The 19,688-nt window shown below is 40.5% G+C and overlaps 1 protein-coding gene across 2 annotated transcripts in view; it reads right to left on the bottom strand.

Moving 5' to 3' along the window:
* The window catches only part of MYH11 (myosin heavy chain 11), a 56,110-nt gene that overhangs the window by 32,258 nt on the left and 4,164 nt on the right, over nucleotides 1-19,688 (bottom strand). For both annotated transcript variants that reach the window (XM_074158238.1, XM_074158239.1), the window contains exons 2-4: nucleotides 18,636-18,792; nucleotides 10,247-10,274; nucleotides 1,580-1,682 (exon numbers count right to left, since the gene is read on the bottom strand). In XM_074158238.1, the coding sequence (XP_074014339.1) occupies nucleotides 1,580-1,682; nucleotides 10,247-10,274; nucleotides 18,636-18,792 (288 nt within the window). The remainder of the gene's footprint in view (nucleotides 1-1,579; nucleotides 1,683-10,246; nucleotides 10,275-18,635; nucleotides 18,793-19,688) is intronic.

Genomic DNA, 19,688 nt, shown 5'->3' with positions numbered 1-19,688 from the left:
ACATACCAAGAGTACAAATGCCATTAACATATATACAGCATTTTAACTGAAGGAAAAAAACCAACCCTGAAGCAAAAGGATGGGATTTGGATCCCGTCCCAGGTGTCCCCGGACCAGACAAGGACAGGTATTTATATAAATCCCTAGTTCTTCTCTGGTGCAACGGAGGCGTTTTGCTATGCATTATCTTTTGATGACTGAAATTGCAGTGTGAGCAGTCCCAGCCACTGAATTACTATTTGTCAGCATGTTATAGAACAACTTAGACTTTCTCTCATCTCCCATCTGGTGGATATTTGCCTTCAGGTCAGTCTCAGGGCCCGTTTGATGCTGAGACTCGTGTAACTCCCCGGAGGAGTCAGCAGTAACTGCAGTTATGTGCCTATTAGGGGTGGCCTTGAAACCACAAGTTCGTTTCCCCCAGCCAGTGAGCAGGGACCCAGTAGGAAGAAGTAATGCGTAAACATTCAAAAAAGGAAAACGATGCCTCTAGTCTTGGACTGTTTCCACTAAATTTAATCACTGATTAAATACCTGGAAAATACTACCCAAAGGGACATCTGCTCCCTCCCCTGCCCCAAAGCAGAGTCTGCTGTACGTAAACAACAATTATTTATGGTGGAAGAGGCCAGGCTGCACACACTGTGCTCTGGAGTCCTGTGTCTGCCACCATACAGGGTAGGCAAGGGCAGCTGCAAGACCCAGCACAGGTGTGATCGTGAGATTTTTACTTCATTTCCCACTACCCTACTAATTGCTTATTTTGGACCCAATCTTGCATTTGGGACACACTGAAATGTCTTCCTGAATTAAGCCTCTTTTGTCATAAAAGTGAATTGCTACTTTTTTTTTTTTTTTTTTTTTTTTTTCCAGAAGTTTGAGTAACATTCAAAAGGCTGGAAATGATGTAGGACCTGGAGTTGCGTCATTGAAAACGGCAAAGACGGTTGAGAGCCTCAGCCACACTAATGATCCCTGGGAACTAGAAGGTATAAGCTCGTATTATGGTTCAGAGCAAGAAAATGGACTTTAGTCACTAAGGCAAAGCTATTGCAAATTTTGAAGGAGCAAAGTACTTAAAAAAAATTGTGCCTTTCAAAATTGTTCTCTCTGACAGAGGAGTAAAAAGAAAAGACAAGTTTTATACTGGGACTCTTTGCTAGTTAGTAAGGCCAATCAAAAGTTTGGAAGTTTAAATGCTGGTATAGGTTTTTGTGATGCAGTTGTACAATGCGTTAGTTAAAGAATTTCTCAAACTTCTTAGTTGCCAGGGGCCAAGGGTAAAATAAGGACCCAAGCGCTTGCAGACTTCAAGGCCTTCACTGGAGGATATAAATAGGTGCTATGCATATGGAAAACTATGAATATTTCTCTTCTAGCAAAGTACATTCTGATTTGATGCCTAAGGGGGTGTCAAACAAAAGTTTTTTTCCATAAACATAGAGCTGTGATGTAATTCTGTACTCTTAATATGTCGACTGTTTGGCAAGCCACCGGCGTTGACTTGCTGTTAGCACAGTCAGCTCAGTACAGTCCTAACAGGCTTGAAGAAGGGTTGAATACAGAAGAGCTCACTTACAGTGATGCTGGTGTCCTTTTTGCCCTTATGTGATGAAGCAACAACAGCCAGGTACTGAATGACCTTTTTGGTATTTTCTGTCTTGCCAGCACCAGATTCACCTCTGAGGGGAAAGAAAATAACACAAAAGAAGGTAGTTAACTAGTGGGCTACTTCTGCTGTGTGCTGTTTGTAGTGTACAAAAACAGGACTGGAAACTGCCCATCTCAGTTAGTATTTGCCCCAGAACACTCTTTCCCCAAATCCACCTGACTTCAGCATGCAAAGAACGCATTATCAGAGCTATATCTCTGTCCTGTTAGTATTTTGACTGGACATTGGGCCATTTAAGGCAATTCTAAAACATGATGCATTTTTGAACGGCAGTTCATCTTGCTTTGGCAGCCTCCTAACATTTATGAGAAGTGGAGCTGGCAGGGAGCCTGCTTGTATTTTAAGACCAAAAAATACAACATTAACTACAACATGGTACAGCACTAAGCAAAAACATCAGCATAATACAATACTTTTATCTTTTGAAACTCTGGCATTAAAGTAGACTAACAGCTTTTATCAGTGCTGGAGAATAAGTGAATGATCCTGCCTCATCAGAACTCCCTGTTCAAACACTCCTTGAATTCAGTGGGACCAGAGCTGGGTCTGCCCGAGGTATCCCTGCTGACCGGGTAGTAATGGACGTCTTGCGTGGGGAGATGTCTCACCAGCAGAAAAGGCATCCTGGCTGTGCTCCATCGGTGTCCCGTGGGTAGCAGGAAGGCAGTGGTAACTTTTCACCTCCCAGAGGAGTCCCAGGGTTAAGTTTATTTACAAGTCTTAAGTCCTCTCTTAAAGTAAAATACTTGTTTTCAAAGTATAGGTATAAGGGCCAGATTTACACCATCTTTTCTCGGAAGAACATTTCCAGCCTACTTTTCCCTCTTTATGTGTCACATTACATCATCTCACGTCTTCTAGATACCTTTGGCTCTGATGATTATATACATTAAAGTGTTTTTATATTGTCCTGTCTCAGCAATGAAGAAGGGCATTAAAGTGGGTGTGGGTGTAATAAACTAGTGTTTTCAACTGTATCAAGCTATTGCTGTGAGGACGGCAACAGTCTAAATGCAAACTCTTTGTCTTTGGATTTAAACTAAAATGGATTTAAAAACAAAAAGAACAATACATTCAAAAATCCCATGGATATTTGTCAGCTCTTTTGAAGCTGAAACTATTTAGCTGGATCCATTGCAATTCTGCTTCATTTCCTAATTAGGAAATACAGGAGTTAATTTTCCCTACCAAGGGCCAGCGATAAACAGACATAAAAATTATGAGTAAGTGCTGGGCAGAACTTTCAAGATAGGATGACATTGATGTAAACCTTAGGAAACCAGAAACAATTCCTGTCTGAGGTACAACATGATGAGAAGTGTTTCTTCTGGCTTTAGAGTTCTAAGCAGAAATAATTGAGATGAATATGTTCCTTTTCACAAGACATGGGTTAATTTGCACAGTTTAGAGGCTGGATCCATCTCTGCCTGGGCTTCAGTGCTAAAACATTTCCATGTTTTATTGATAAAAATTAAGTGTCCTGGGAACAATTCCAAACCAAGCACACCAATTTGAAGACATATGCATACAAACTTTTCAAATAAATCTACCTTACAACTTTGTTTCTTTGGAAAAAAAAAATAAAAAAAACTTTATTCAAACAAACCCCAGGCTTTGAACTACTCCATTTTATTAAAGGTTATTTGTAGTTCATTGCTACATGAATTGCATTTCCTTTCTCCCAGGGCAACAGTGCCCATCATTTGGCTTTCCCCTGAATCCCTGTGAGTATTACCATATATGGCATCATTTTACTTGTAATTATCCTACCATACTGTAATGCTTAAGTTACTTCACATTTTGTTCTGTGCTTTCATCCTTAACTCTTTGCTCCTGCACAGGCTGAGGGTTTTCCTATTTTCTGCAGATAGACTATGAGGTTTCAACTTTCTTTTGAAGTGGACAGTAAAAGGTTCTTCAACATGAAATGGAAAACAGACAGGATCTCGACAGCTACAAGTAGGAAAAAAATCTCAAAGGTCAGTAACTAATGAAGAATAATGTCCATAGCTGGTGAATACATCTAATTTTTCAACATATCAGGTAATTTTTAGATGTCCATGACAATAGACAGGTCTGATGAATAAGTATCCATTAAACAACCTTAGTAGCCCTCAAACTCTGAAGGATACACCCCAGCTGTATGACAACATCTAGATTTCATCTCAGTGATAAAATACGATGTGTTTGAAAACTAACTCATGAGAAGGAATGACTAGATCAGCTTCAATGCCTTTAACCAGGAAGGGGAAAGACTCAGGAGGAGGAGAGCATGTGAGTCTCTTAGTCCACTTCACAGATGGGTGAAATTCTTCCTAGAGCTACTGACCTGCAAAAGAACCGGTAATGCTCTTTTTTTTCTCTGCATCTACCATGAAGTACCATCATTTCTGGGGTGGCAGAGACAACTTTCATTGTGAGGTCATATGAGGAATCCCGGCTGTTTTAAAATTTACATGCTCTCTTGAGCTCAGTGACTGAATTTTTAAAGATGGGTCTTTTTCTTGCAGGCATATTTCAGCGGTTTTGGCATGGACCATACACAACACGGTTTCTCCCAGGAGGCATCTGCTCCTCTCTTCTGAGTGCCCATTTTCCTCAGTCTTTACCCCTAGATTATGTTTCAAAGGGGGAGTTCACCATATAAACGCTGTTACCACTGTCCCATGTTACCATGATCTTTTGGGAGTAGACTGATCATATGTTTAATTGAAGCATCTTAAATCATTCTTGTTGTCTGCCATACAGAGAGGCAGCACATTTGCTGCCAGTGTTGTTCTTTGCACCCAGCTCAGATGGGCGACACAAAAAACAGCTCAAAGGCAGGTCCCATTGCACAGTTCTGATTGGCCCAACAGCAGTACTTGATCTACTTCTCATACATGTTTTGCTCCTAAGAAACTCCTTGGCTTTTCCAGAGAAAAAGGACCCACTAGACTTAAAGGCTTGCTCTGTTAAAAACACCACTATCACATTGTGTGGCATAGTCTAAATTTATTCTTCCCTCATTTCTTGCCAGGCATTGTTTTAGGAACTCAGGACAGGATTTAAAGCCGATAAGATCACATATATAGTACTCAACTATAATAGAGTTTTTGTACCACGTGAGCTATTAAATCCTCCATGACTCCATTTCTTCACCTTAAATGAAAATTATCCCAGTTAGAATAGGTTTTCAAATTAGGATAAAGTGAGACTAGCAAATTGGCTCCACTGTTGTGGGGTGAGCCTGTGGTGTAGCTAGGACTCTTGTATATTTTGGTATAACTGGGAAAAATCAGGTTTAAAAGTGGATTTTTTTGTTGAAAAATTAAAAGCTTTCTATATTAGTATTATTATCTAAGGCTTAGTTTAATACCACTTTTGGAAACACCTAAAAAGTAACAGCAGAATTTATTTTCAGCGTTTGTTTCAGTAAGCAATGAACCACAAAAATTGCCCGTTCACACATCTCTTAATCTGGCTTTGCTGGCTCTGCGGGAAGCCTCTGTGCACAGAGCACTCAATGAGGTGCTCTAAATCACATTAGGGTTTGGCAGGCTTCATCCTGCGGTACAAGATGTGCAAAGATAATGAACATCTTTGTCCTAGACGAGTTGTGCCCAACTAGAGACCCCTCTCGGAAGCCAGCCCACTGATCCTACTAGTTTACTTATAAAAAAATTCCCAAAAGAGACTGAGCTGGTTCGGCACCAAGTTCCACCCCAGGTCTAAAGCTACACAAGATATCTGTACGGGACGAGGGCCAGGCAGCAATGCTTGCCAGCTCCAGCCTTTGAGATTTAGTGAGCTGGGAAAGAAAAGAGTTTAGCTCTTTCGTGGAGGAATCTTTTGAGTAATGGGTCTTTGCAGTTTGGAGGATGTTCTGGATGACTCTGCTTCTTGACACGTGTCAGGGGAGAAAGAGGGCTGAGGTCCAATGGCCGGTGAGGCTCTGGAGAGTTTACCCAAAACGAGAGAGGGGAGGAATGGGAAAAGGGCGGGATGGTCACTGCCTCACACAATGTTTTGTCCATTGCTGCATCAAATTAAGTGAAATTAGGACCCTGCTACCATATGTTTTTATAGAAGCTATTCAAACTAATTGCATGTATAAAAAAAGTAAAAGGTAATGAAAAGGTATGTGATTATATGTACAAATCAAGTGTTTAACAACCATTTGTTTTCACAGGCTTCACATTACCCCAAACACTCAGAATTTTGATCAGATTTTTTTCCTTATTAATTTAAGGTGATTTTTGTTTAACTGAAACTTGTGCACAGTCCTTTTAGCCACATCTGCTTTCTAGAAAATATTCTACCTGCTCTTTTCAGGAAGTGGCTAAAATATGAGAACCCAAGATCAGACAGGTTTAAGAGGAGATCTTTAAAACACTCATGTACTTAGCTATGCAAATAAGCACCTGTGGAATTTTTAGTAAAAAACATTTTGAAAACTCCAGGAGAATCCACTTGTATCTTTAGAAATCAAACAACTTAAAGGCCAGAAGTCTCCTTTGAGGGCTGGTGCCTCTACTTACACTGGGAGAAGCTTGAAAAGCCTGTTCACTGCCTATTGCTTAGTCCAATTCACACTTAATTGCTGATGCACTGGTTGCTCAGGTCTCTGAGTAACTGGACAGATTTCCTTGGATTTTTCTTTCAGCAATATCTAATGTGCTGGTTAACACAGACCAGCATGGTCTTTGCAAGAGTGAATACAGAATATTTCATGGCCAACTTAGATGTCAAAGAAGAGAGACTGCAGTGGGGAAGGCCTAAGTGCAGGCAGGAATTCTGGGGAATCCCAGTAGCAGGCAGAGCAGTAAAGGCTGCCCAGAACAGTACTGGGACCAAAACACAAGGATGGAAAAGTCTTAACTGCCTTAATTTTCAGGCACATGAATTAATTAGATTTCATACCCTTAGTGCAGTATTATATATTGTATATTTATTATTTATGCTATGTTATCATAAAATCATAGAATAGTTTGTGTTGGAAGGGACCTTTAAAGGCCACCTAGTCCAACCCCCTGCAATAAGCAGGGACATCTCCAACTAGATGAGGTTGCTCAGAGCCCCGTCCAACCTGACCTTGAATGTTTCCAGGGATGGGGCACCTACCACTTCTATGGGCAACCTGTGCCAGTGTTTCACCACCGGTTTGTTCCCATCTTTCTTATACACCCCCTTTAAGTACTGAAACACAGCAATAAGGTCTGCCGGGAGCCTTCTCTTCTCCAGGATGAACAACTCTAACTCTCTCAGCCTGTCCTCATAGGAGAAGTGCTCCAGCCCTCTGATCATCTTTGTGGCCTTCTCTGGACCTGCTCCAACAGGTACATGTCCTTCTTATGTTGGGGACCCCAGAGCTGGATGCAGTACTCCATGTGGGGTCTCAGCAGAGCAGAGTAGAGGGGCACAATCACCTCCCTCGACCTGCTGGCAACGCTTCTTTTGATGAAGCCCAGGATATGTTATGTTATGTTATGTTGTTATGTTATAATAATGCAGCCACAGATATATTAGTTAGTATGCACAACCGTGGTATAAAGTTTCTCATGTTCCAGAGAGGCAGCTTACAAATGTGCGCAATAGGATGTGGGGTTTTAAGGCTGGCTGTGAAGTGGCAGAGAGCAATTGGCAGGGAGTGACATGAGAGGATGTTCAGTGATGCTGCCCATGGGAAAGAGCTAACAGCAGAAAGGATGTGTGCACAGAGGAGAGTAGATCAAAGGCAGTATGTGTGTAGTTATTAATAAAATGTAGAGGAAATAATGAAATCTAGGAAAGACTGGGAATTCTGAGGAAGCATTAAAATCCATGAGCATAAAAGACAGATGAAACGTTTTAAACATACCACAGTTAATCACACAAAGGTTAGGGATTGAAAAAGAATGCAAACAATACTTAACCACATGAGGGTAGGTTCAATGAGCTGAGGGTGAAGTCCTGAGAATGGGTGTATTTATATATAGAAATAGGGAATCACGCTTAGTTCTCAGATCTATGCCCCTGCCTATCCCCCAGCAGCATTTCAGGTGAGTCCGGGTACTCAGCATCCCACCAGGCCTTTGGTTTCCTGGTGAGCTCAACTAACAATGGAATAACTTTGCAGAAGTAGTACAAAGCACACAGCACAGAGTACTTAAAAATAAAGTGCACAATTTCTCCTTGCATTTTGACACCAGTATTTTGGCTATCCTGCTGAATTATCATAAGGTAAATAGCAAAAAGTTATTTGTAGGAGGTGGGTAGCACTGAGTGGAAGAACACAAGAGTCTACACTGCAGCATCACTAAACCTAAGTGCGCTTTTGGCAGCACCCACAACTACTTATATATGAATCCTTACAGCTACATTTTTTACAATTTAGGTACCAGGCCTTGGAAAGTTTGGCTCTGTAGCTATTTAAAGAAAAGATCCCAGCTGATCAACACCATGAAGTCTTCAGTCATTGTTACGTATTTTAGGCAAAAAGATAATTTTTTAGAATTTTTAGGAATTCCATACAATAATGCAAATTTCTTCTACTTCCCAGCTGCCCAGCTGAAAGCCAAGTGAACTTTCTTCTTTCTGTACTTCCAAATAAGGTCAACAAGGAGCATAAACCAGTAGTTTACAAGTTGTGTACATTAGTTTTAACTTGACTAATCTTTTTGGTTTAAAAGACAAGTGTGAGGACTGTTTTAAGCTATGGCTCATGATGCCCATCCAACACATAGCAGTTATTCTAAACATCTCGATGAATCACGTACCGTGACTGTCCTCAAAATGGGAAAGACATTTCATTCTTATGTTTCCAGCTTAGCTGGTCAGGTGAAAGAAAAAGTATTTTAATATCTGATAGCTGTCAGAAGTGGACCCTTTAATGGTTTTTAATGAACAAAAAGGTATAGATTTGCAAAAGAAAGTCCCTTTCTTAAAAATCCTAATATTCCAAAATTAAAAGAAGATCTGAAGATTTACTAATGGAAAAATAAACTAAAGCACAGGAATAGAAAAAGGAAATGCATGTTGTAAATTAGTCTTCATTATCATGACATGTTTCATCCTGGGAAGAATGTGATGGTCAATTTTTATTTCACCAGTGCAGTAATTTTAGGTTTCTTCTCAGTATGAATACATACATGAATACATAGACAGATTCTTGATTGCTATACTTACATGTAATGAAATCTTGTTACAACAGAGGTTAGAGCTATATTAGCCCTTATAGTACCAGATACAGTATATAATTATTAGTTTTTCTTAGGTGATAATCAGTCAGCAGTGGCACTCACAAGTAACTGTATGGCTGGTGATCAGTAGCAGTGCTTTTTAAAAACTGTAGTGTGAATATATATTCAGTCAGTAGTCACATTTTCACAGATAACCTAAGACCCATTCAGGTTGGAACTATGTGTATTTACAATACTTGACAGACTACAGCATCACCGCACGAACCTGCTATAAATAATATGCATGTTATCTTCTGCAAACAATAATTAGTATTTACACAGAATCAAATGCTACCTTTGATCAGGAAAACTGGAAGATGCCTAATACAACAAAGACAAAATTGTGTCAAAAGTATCCTCGATGGAGTTCAAGTAAATAAAACCAACTAACTAGCAACAGAGGAATGGAGAAACGGTCAAAACTGAAGGTCAAATAGGAGATCTCTGTCCAATTCAACAGTCTGAGTATTTTGAAAAAAAGGGAGGAATGATAAACCGATGGGATTTTGTGGAGTAGTAAGTTGTGCACAGCAAAGCTTATTGCAATAAAATCACTGCCTGACCCATGATACAACAGCTGAACCTCCCACACTGTTGCTGCCTGAGCGCTGGTGGGTCAAAACTCAAGGAGGAGCCTTCAGCAAGCCAGGACACAATAAAAATCAGAAAGTTCAAAGCAGGGCTGGCTTAGCTGCTATTTCATTACTGCCTAAACCGATGACATCGAGACTGCAGAAAGGTCCAACCTGCGCGGTGCTGCTGAGCCCTCAGCCAACACACCCTGCCTCGTGCACTGGCTCCAGGGTGCCCACTGCCAGCAGGGAGGTACCAAACCTGCCCCGTCCTAGCTGCAGTATATGCAAACAGCACAAAACAACAGCATAAACATGAAAGATCACACTTTTCTGCATTGACAACTGAATTAGGAAGTTGTGGTGAGCCACCAACAGCTGAAAATGAAAAGCAGTTCAGTAAATATCCAGGATGCTCTCTGTTCCTCAGTTTTCTCAGTTCCTCAGCTTCGTCTAGGAACCTTTTAAAATCTTTTGTTCTCTCTACACACACAGTTTTACAACCACACTCCCCAATTGTTCACTCTTAAATCTCTAAATTCAGCAAGTCAATTTAAAGAAATAAGTTTGTGCATTAAAGACTTCCTATGACACTAATACCTGCTTTGTATTTTATCAACAGGTAAATCTACTGGAGTAGATTTAGGACTGGAGTTCAAGCTTACTGAAGCTTGAACTCCAGTCAAGAGAGAAGTCAAGAGCGTCTAGTGCAGTAGAATATGTCCATTCCATCAGAATTTGAATCAGTTTTGAATAAAGTCATTGTAATATTGAGATATTCTAAAATAGATTATTTTACTTACGTGCACAGGATAGACTGGTCTTCTCGATCTGTGAATAAAGAAATAAAAACCATTAATAGGGGAAAATGGCTGTCCTGACAGAAGCACTTATATTTACAAGGATTTACACTGAACAGCCTAGACTTTCCAAGGCCTGGTGATCCACAATTAGTCAAAAGTACTGGGTTCACATCTTATTTAATTTGCCCTTCCATTTAAATAACTATCTCTAATGGAAATATTTTGTAGCAAAAAAGAACAAAAGGTTAAGAGTTCAAAAATATTTTTTGTAAATTCCATTAGAGATGAACTGTAATGAGGACAGCAAAAAGATCAGGCTCTCTATAAGAAGATTATAACTCAAAATTTCAAACCTGAAACTCAAGTTTTTACTACACTTATGAAGTATGGCTAGCAGCCCACTTGGGACAAAGTCTGGACAGATAAGGCATCAAAAACTAAAATGTAAGCTGGTCATGCAAAGCTTTGAATTTTGAAAGCAGAGCAGTTCAAATACCTGGATAATGTACTCTCTGTTTCATTTCACACTGAGAGACAACTTTTATGAAGAGGACAAGTAATTTCTTTGAGATATCCTCCAAAGAATAAAATAAAACAAGATACTTCACATATTTTACAAGAATGCTTTCATGAAGAAAAGCATTCTTCATGCTTTTTACTATGAACAGGACCATCAAACACATTTTGGATCAAGATTTATAAAAAGGTGGGCCAAAATTTCCGTTTCTTCTATGTGAGGCATGTAAGAGGTTTCTGCGCAGCAGAGTCCAGGACGCTGTAATGCTGCAGGAAGGTTTAGGATGGTATCCTTGCTCCATAACCTGCTCTTGCAGTGTTCCTCCCTGCTTATGCTTTTAAAGTCAGAGTTTCTCTTTACCTTCAGAACTTTTACACAGAATTTCCTACCAAAAGGCTGCTCTCAGGCTAAGATCTTTAGGATGTAATGGACAATGAACACCAACTGAGGTTTCACAATGTGCTCCACGCTCCACAATGCTAAACTCTTTTGTAAAGCTCCATTGAAGCAAGACTTCCAGACAGGTCTGTGGTAATGGGGGGGCTTTACAATTTGCCCCCCATGTAAAGATGCATGATTAGCATCTTTGCTGTGATCAGTTCTGAAATAGAACAATTTTCTTCCACTGTGGGAACAATCAAACATTGGGACAGGTTGCCCAGAGAGGTGTGGTATCTCCACCTGTGGAGCTATTTGGAAGTAGACTTGAACAAGGCTCTGAGCAACCTGCCCTGGTGTTGAAGTTGGCCCTTCTTTGAGTGAGGCGGTCACAGACAGCCTTGTACAGACTATAGAAAAATCTGACTTAGGAAAATAAATTCCCAGGCAGGACAAATACATTTTTGAAAACTGTGCATATTTTACAAGCCTGAGACTTGAGACAAATAATTAAGGCAGAAGCAAGTGTTTCTATATGGTTTGGCATTATTTATTAAATGCAGAGCTAGCATTAGCCCAGTGGAGCCTCTGGTCAGAGGTTAAGACATGAACTCCCCCCTCCCTTTATTCAGTGTGTGGGGTGACTTGCAGGGCTACCTGACTGATTGCTTGCCCCTATTGCTGAGTCTGTATGTAATAAATACCATGAGATAAACAAGCTTTCTGTACTGTGTAAAGATAATGGAGATAAATTCGTCCTATTAAGCTTGCAAGTTGTAATTGTTGTCTGGACCACAGCCAGTCTAGGAAAAGCAGTAGAGGATTCTTCTATGGCTTGTATTGATATTAAACAACTGTTTTACTCCCAGTTCCTCAATAGCTATAACATTAACTGCTTTATTGATCATTCATACAGCAAATGGTGCCACTTAACTGCTTTATTCAGTAAATTGGTGCAAAATGACTCATTACATTTCTATTGCAGATATTTGTCAGCAATCAGCACAGCAGGACTCTTCCACATAAATATTTGGGAGGAGAGTTGTGATCCGTGTTTATTTTTCATTGCAGGGTATGAGGTAGGCTTTCTTTTAAGTTAAAAAAGTGAGAACACGGTAGAATTTTTGCTAAAAATACTCTGTTGTGTAAATAGAAACCATGGGCATATATTGATATTGCATCACAAACCCGTAAATACCGTAAAGAAAATAAAAGTGACTCCTTGATACCAAGCTGCTAGCGGAATTTCTGAGCTCAGGGAACATTAAAAAAAGCTATGTCTCCTCCAAGCCAAGTATTTTCTCACTACTCTTTGCTGCCCATTGCTGCCCTTCTCTTGCTCCCTAGCAAGTGAAAACCCCTCCTGAAGGTATCCACCACAGGGGTTTGCATGAGTGCATGTGTATGAGCAGCTTTGTTGAAATGTAAAAGCAGAAGGAATAGGAGGGTCAGAAGGTGCACCAAGTGCCCTCTGGGATAGAGAACAGGCTTTGCAAGTCAAGCCTGAGTTACTGAATTTTTTTGGACTTGATCAGCCCAGCCCCTCATGCAGGTATAGGGAACGAATCCTGCTGAAATGAGAGCAATGGGGAAATGAGAGGAACGGTGGGTCTTTGGTCCTGGCAAGGCTCAAACTGTGAGCAGTGACTGCTGGGTGGTTGCTAGCTCTCCAAGGATGCCTTCTGGTGAAGTAACATTTTGTGACTCTGACTGACAGCAGCTTGCTTGAGGGCTTGGAGGGAAAATGAAATTTATTTGCTTTCAGCTTTCTCTTGTAGTCTGATAGGCTTCCAGGACTGGACCTGTGCAATTTGCGTGTTCTCTGGAGGTGACCAACCCCATGGCATCCTTGCAAACTTCTCTCTTTGTCATTGGACTTATCCCCTTCTAACTTCTCTTGTGTTTGGCAGCAATATGAAGTCTCAAAGCTTTCAGCCCTGCATTCCTGAACTGTGCAGCCTGTCCTGTGAAACCTCGTGCTGACAAACTGTCCCGTGCGCATTCATGGAGGGAGAATTCCAGATGTTACTTTATTTCCTTAAGCAGTTCTAACAAATTGCAAAGGTAAGGTTGAAACATATCAGGAAATCTAATCCTATTCTGTTATGACTTGAGCTGCAGATACTGGTTTAATTTACTTTGAAGGACTCTCCTGTTCAATTACTCCTATTTCTGTTCTGGAATATTCTGTTTCATACAGAAACAACTGTGCCCTATTTTGGAAGAGGGGAGATTTAGATTAGATATTAGGAAGAAATTCTTTACTCTGAGGGTGGTGAAGCACTGGAACAGGTTGCCCAGGGAAGTTGTGGATGCCCCATGCCTGGAGGTGTTTAAGGCCAGGCTGGATGGGGCTTTGAGCAACCTGCTCTAGTGGAGGTCTCCCTGCCCATGGCAGGGGGGTTGGGACTAGATGATCTTCAAGGTCCCTTCCAACTCTAACCGTTCTATGACTCTATGATTTTGGGTAGATCTATCAGAAGAGAATGACTTGCACAAGTAAAACTCCTTAAACATAATTCCTGGGTCTTAAAAAGTAACAAAACGTGTCTTCTAGATTCCAATACCTTTTTGGTTAATACCTTTTTTAAAAAATTGACACTACCTGGAAGACTATCATATTCCCTCCTTGTATGTCTATATTAGAGGTTTTGGACAATTTTTTATTTTCTCCTCAAATTTTTAATAGCATAGAGATCTACATTTACATTCTAAACCCCACCAGCTTTCCTAAACATGCAGGTGACTTTTTTTATCCTCTGGAATCTGCTTAGCTTTTTCACCAAACACCTCCAGATTGCTTGTAAGGATCATATGCCCCTCTGTTCTTGATAGACCAGCTAGCTCTGCTTAATCACAAACAAAATCAGATGGTTTATCACAATGAAGCAGCAAGTTGGCAGCTTTACCATAAAAGGAAAAAACCAGACTGAAACCTTGTTCCAACACTCCCTTACTGCTTCTTTACATTTGTTAATAACTATGCTGCCTAAAGGGGACATTTCTGTACGGTCCTGCTAAGGACACCGTAAACAGATGGCTTTTCACAGCAGCTTCCTTTTCTAAGATCTTGGGAACCGTGTTTCCCTCCCATACCTCCCACTAACTACCAGGTTGTTTGTTTTTCCATCTTTAACTCAAGCTTGCATAAAAATGGCTTTGCAAAAAATAGATAACCTTTTTGAATCCGCAGAAAGCTGTAATATATCTTCTCCATGATGATTTATTGCCAGAGAACTTAATAAAAGCCTAATCATCCACATGAAAACTTTATATCTATTACTACTGCTACATACCCTGACTTTTCACATTTGTATTGTTTTTCACTTATTTGCTGTATACAGGGAAGATGGCAGTAGGCAACAGAATTACTCATCCGTACCAGACCGGTATCTCAGCTCCATCATCACTGGAAGTTGGCAGTGCTGTAGGAAGAAGTCATCTACCCACTTCCAGCTCCTCTTTCCTGGTCTGCACTGCCCTCTCCTTGCTGCTGTGTCCAGCATTCATGCAGCCACACCATGTGCCAGCAGGGAGTGACCCACCTTAAAACTAATTCAGCAAAAAGCAAAGGATGGTTTTCACCTGGAGCAGTTTTGCATCATGACTGGATGAAGACTGGTGCTGGCAGTGCAAGAGTTGGAGTGGGGGTTGAGCCCTTTGTATGGCAGCTGTGCCACTGGGTAGCTCCTTCATCCAAAACACGGGAGAGAGAGGTGGGCGCAGAAGCATAGGGTGATTTTTTATGATGACAGTCTCTAAGTGCAGTAGTAGTCAGCTAGCTTGTCTGTAAAGACAGTCAGTGAGGCCCAGTTCCCTAGGGGGAACAGATCTGCACACAAAATGCTTTTGGGGGATGTTACATTCTCTTAGTATTTTAGATTAAAGTTAAAGTTTATTCTTATTCAGCCTTGAAATGAGGATCAGTGACTATGCGCAACCGTCATGTTGCATCAGTGACATGGTAGATTCAACAAGACATGCAGCACCCTCATTTGAGCATAAGACAGCATGACTGTGTTTTGTAAAAGGGTTTTAGGTGCTCAGAACCACTTGAAACAAGTGGAAATTTTATCTCTGCCCAGCCAATATTTTTGTTAATTCCTACCCGGTGAGATGTCAGCTTTTCTGCATATTTGGAACAAAGTCCAATTAGCTGATTTCTCTTAACTGTGGCTGTTATTACCAGAACAACTTTGAAGGGACTTAGACATCATCCCTAATGAATACATTAACCAAGTAAGTCTCTAAAGAAGAGAGGAGTGCAGCGTGCACAGCTCATGTTTTTTGATGGATGTTTGTGCCGACAGAGGATGAGAATGTGAAGGGCTGTGATTCCCAGATGATGAGCCTGCGATAGGACCAGCGATTGGCCCTGGTTATGAAGTACCGGAATGTAATTCTTCAGTCTCATGAATATAAGATATATTTTACTTTGGCGAGAAGAAACTATGCAAGTTTCCCAGATAAGGAGCAATACTGAAATTTCACAAGAAAAACTTTCAGTGCCTTGATCCATGTTTATAAGTAAGATTTTTTGTTTATATTCCATTTGCAAATATGCTTCCAAAAAAACTGTGAAGCTCTCTATGTCTATATGTGTTGCGTGCACACACACACAATCATGTTGACGCCCACTTTCACCACTCCAATGTGAATGTAATTTGGCTGAATAACTCTAGTTATTTTGAGGTTTGGTTTAGTTTTATGCACAAAATATGAGTACGTTTTTACAAACAAAGGCACAGCTTTAAAACCAGCTGGGGCCCTCTTCAGAGATGGAGAGACTCCAAAATGGCATGTGCAAGTAAATAAGCAAGTAAAGCGTGGGTGTCCTGGACTTGTGATGCAAGCTGTTGTGAAACTGCTCCCCGGTTGCCGTGCCAGCTGTGTGTGGTTAGGATGGGAAGCAGTGGAAGAGCATTCTTTTAAAGGTTCAACTGATGATCTATTCCCTCCTCTTTCTACTTGCTCTTCCCTTCCTCTCTGCTGTCAAGAAGAATTCCTTGCAAAGGGGGCACATGCATAACGAGGCATAAAGCTTCCCCAAGCGTTGGTGGGGCCAGGATATTATTATGAGCACCCAAAAAGTGAATAGAGAGAAGCATACACTTTTGCTGCCTCCTCCTCCCACCACCCAGCCTAGTTGCTCGTTAAGCAGAAAACTCATGTACTGTCAGGCCAAAACAATTCTGTTTCAGCATAGGCTGTAGTATTATGATTTTTATTCTTTCCTGCAGACAGCATGTAGCCCCTTCCTAGTTGTTTTTCCCTGTCCCATTTTTAGGGACAAGTAGCAATATTCTGCACAGCTGAATGAGAACACTGCTAATGACCTTCAGGAGCCAGAAGCTTCTTGCAGAGCTCCCCTGCAAGGCTGGCTGTACTTAAGGATCTGAGGAAAGCTGACTGCTTTGACTTCAGGGCCTGCTCAGAGCCCTGGACAGTACTGGATGCAGAGCACACAGTTCAAGAGATGATCTGGAAAACAGATATGTGACTGTGGCTTAGTGGGATGAGCTTATGCCAAGTAAGTTTCTTATAACTGTGGTTGCCTCAAAAATGATACTTAATGAATCATGTTATTTTTAAAGCACCTGCTCCCCTCAGTCCTAAACATACTTTATATGCCTGTCTTCATGAATAACTCTGCCATTACAATACAGAGGAAGCTCTGTTTTCAGGATATCTTTTATTGTTACTTTATTGATCTTCCTTCTCTGCTGTACTGTAGCTCTGCCTTCTGGGATGTACTCAAATAAAGGAGCTGAAATAGCTCCAGAAAAGAAATGTCATATAAGCCATAGGAAGAAAAAAGGTTTATATTGTAAAGCAGATACCTAGCTCTCTGGGATTAGAGTTGAATTACTGATATTTCAAACACTTCTGTATCTGAAAATGTAAGATTCTAGAGTCAGGAACCTAAGTTATAATTAGGTAATCAACTTAAATAAGTGAATAATCTTCAGGAGTTTAATCTTCAGAAGTTCTAAAGATTTTGTTATCTGGATTATTTTGTTAGTGTTACAGTTAGTACAGATGAGTACTCAGGACTTTTTTGTGGGAAAAGACCTGTTTTGATGCCTTTGATATCTAATCACCACCAGGGTGTGTGTATATATATACCCATATATATTGCTTGTACCAAAATGACAGGGCTTTGATTGGTATTTTCAGTCAGTAGAAGTCTGCCAGGGGTTGGGCAATTTAGGCTGCCTGGAAGCCTATCACATATACAGTGATCTTTTTTTTCATTGTGAGGAAAGACTTTTTTTAGTTTAAATCTTGGTTTAGAAAATAGCAATTAACCATGATATGCCCAATTGACTACTTATAACTTCTAGTAAATACATCAGGTTTATATTTTGAGCATAACAAGTACAGGAGTACTGCAATCCTTGTGGTTACAATGTGCTGTGACCCTGGAGAAATACTGTGTAATTTCATTTGCGTAGTCAGATGAAGTGCACGGTGGTTTTGAATGGACTAGTTTCTCAGAAACAGATGCTGTTCTGTGTATGTATGTAAAGATTACAAAGAAATCAATACGAGGTACTAATCTATCTAGTTGCTAAACTGAAATGTTGAGATGCTGTTTATTGTTTTCACCAGTCTGATCTAAACCCCATAAGCCTTAAATCCTTAAGCTCCAAACTGAAGCCCTAACCTTCAGAGCCAAGCCTGTGAACCTTGCTGAGCTGTAGTCACCAGCCAGAATTTCTGCAGGATCAGGACCCTAATGAGCGTATTTAAATTTCAAAGCTTTTTCTAGAGTCCTGGTTTCCTGGAGCACCTGAGGTTGCTGCGAGATGGCAACTGGTTGCATCCCTGTTGTCTGTAGATGTTGCAGCCTCCTACATTCATCGTGATAGCTTTTGAATCCTTAAATTATTATTCTTTTCCTTAGAGTAAAACCCCTCAGTCTGTCAGTAGTGACTGCAGAAGGAGGAGAGCACTGTGAATTTCAAAGGTTCTGCTTGCACCGTTTGGGGCCTGACAGCTTTCCCATTATTGCTTGTTACCATTATTATTAGAAAACAGAGCACACCTCAACTCAGGGCTCCAGAGCATTAGACTGTAGTGAAAGTAGCCCCAAAACTTTGTTTGAGTTTGCTTTGCTGGGAGGGGAGAGAGAGGAGCAACGCCAACAGATCCAGCAGCGCTAGCAGCTAACTTTGGAATAGTCTCCACTGGTGGAGAGGGAGCATTTTCCATGCCCGTATTTGCCAAAACTATTTGCTTGACTTTGAAACCTTCCCACATGTCTCGACACAGATGGGTAAAAGGATTGTTTTTCCTTTTTGAGTCACAGTGTTTGTGGACTGCCGTTCCTGCCAAAGAATTCCTCTGAATCTTCTAGAAAGCTCGTGTTGCCCTCCGTAACAGATCTTTTCTGGCTGTGCTTCTTGCAGGAGCACATGTGGAGTTATAAGGTGTTTTCTCCCACGTTACTGTGCAGTGATTTCTAAGAACTGCAGCATTAAACTTGCCTACCTTGCAGCATGCTCCTGTAGGCTGTGTCCGCGATAGCGTAGATGTGGGGTGGCATTTCATGCCTCTTCTTTCCCTTGTACATGTCAATAATCTTCTCTGAATAAATGGGCAGCTGCTTGTATGGATTTATCACCACGCAGAAGAGACCTGAATAAGTCTGCAAAAAAATTAAAATAAAAACTGGAATTAATATCATGTGCCATGTCTAGTCCGGGAAACACAGGCATCATCCACACTGAACTACCAGGATTTTAGCAAAAACCACTCTTTTGTATTCTGCCTAGTGTAGCAAATGAAGCAGCAATTTCTGAATGTATGTGTACGGGTGCAATTTCCAAGTGCACAAATAATTATTTCTAATAAGCAGACTGCTAGAAAGTATGTGAATTTAGCAATCTGTAGAAACACCATGCTTTGATCTGGTGTTACAGCTTCTTGACTTCAGTTATTTTCAGTATATAGTGATCACCCTTATCTGTGATGATGTGACAACTGTAAGACTTCATAATATTTCTTTATATGTGTATTTTCATACCAGGGTATGTCCTCTGTTCAGGTAGGTGTCAAATTTGGTAAACTGAAATCCTAGGTAAGACACTTGAATTGATGTTCAAAGAAGGCCTTTTAAAAAAGATTATATGAACACTATATAACAATAATGATTGAGGAGAATCCTTGAAAAAAAACTAGTTAAGTTCCAAACAGATATCTTAACAGAATAGTCACACCTTCACTACATGGCTACTTCTGTAAGAAATGTAAGGAAAAATATGCTTCCTGTTTACGGTTGAATTAAGGTATTCATATACAAATATATACATAAACAAACAAGAACATTGGCTACTAGCTGATAGCTGTCCATCCAGGTTTTGTTAGGTTTTTTTAGTTCTCCTTTATTTTGGCAAGCCTCAGCTGTTGAACTGGGAGCAGAAATGATAGCATATGATAGTAGGTGGTGACCCATATATCACAAACATTTACTAAAAGTAAGTGATTTGCAAGTTTCCAAGATTTAAAAAAAAAACAAAAACAAACAAACAAACAAAAAAAAAC

Source organism: Numenius arquata, chromosome 14 (assembly GCF_964106895.1).
Source record: "Numenius arquata chromosome 14, bNumArq3.hap1.1, whole genome shotgun sequence".
NCBI classification, from domain to species: domain Eukaryota; kingdom Metazoa; phylum Chordata; class Aves; order Charadriiformes; family Scolopacidae; genus Numenius; species Numenius arquata.
The sequence above is the reverse complement of the archived record's forward strand: the minus strand, read 5'-3'. Positions and strand labels throughout refer to the sequence as shown.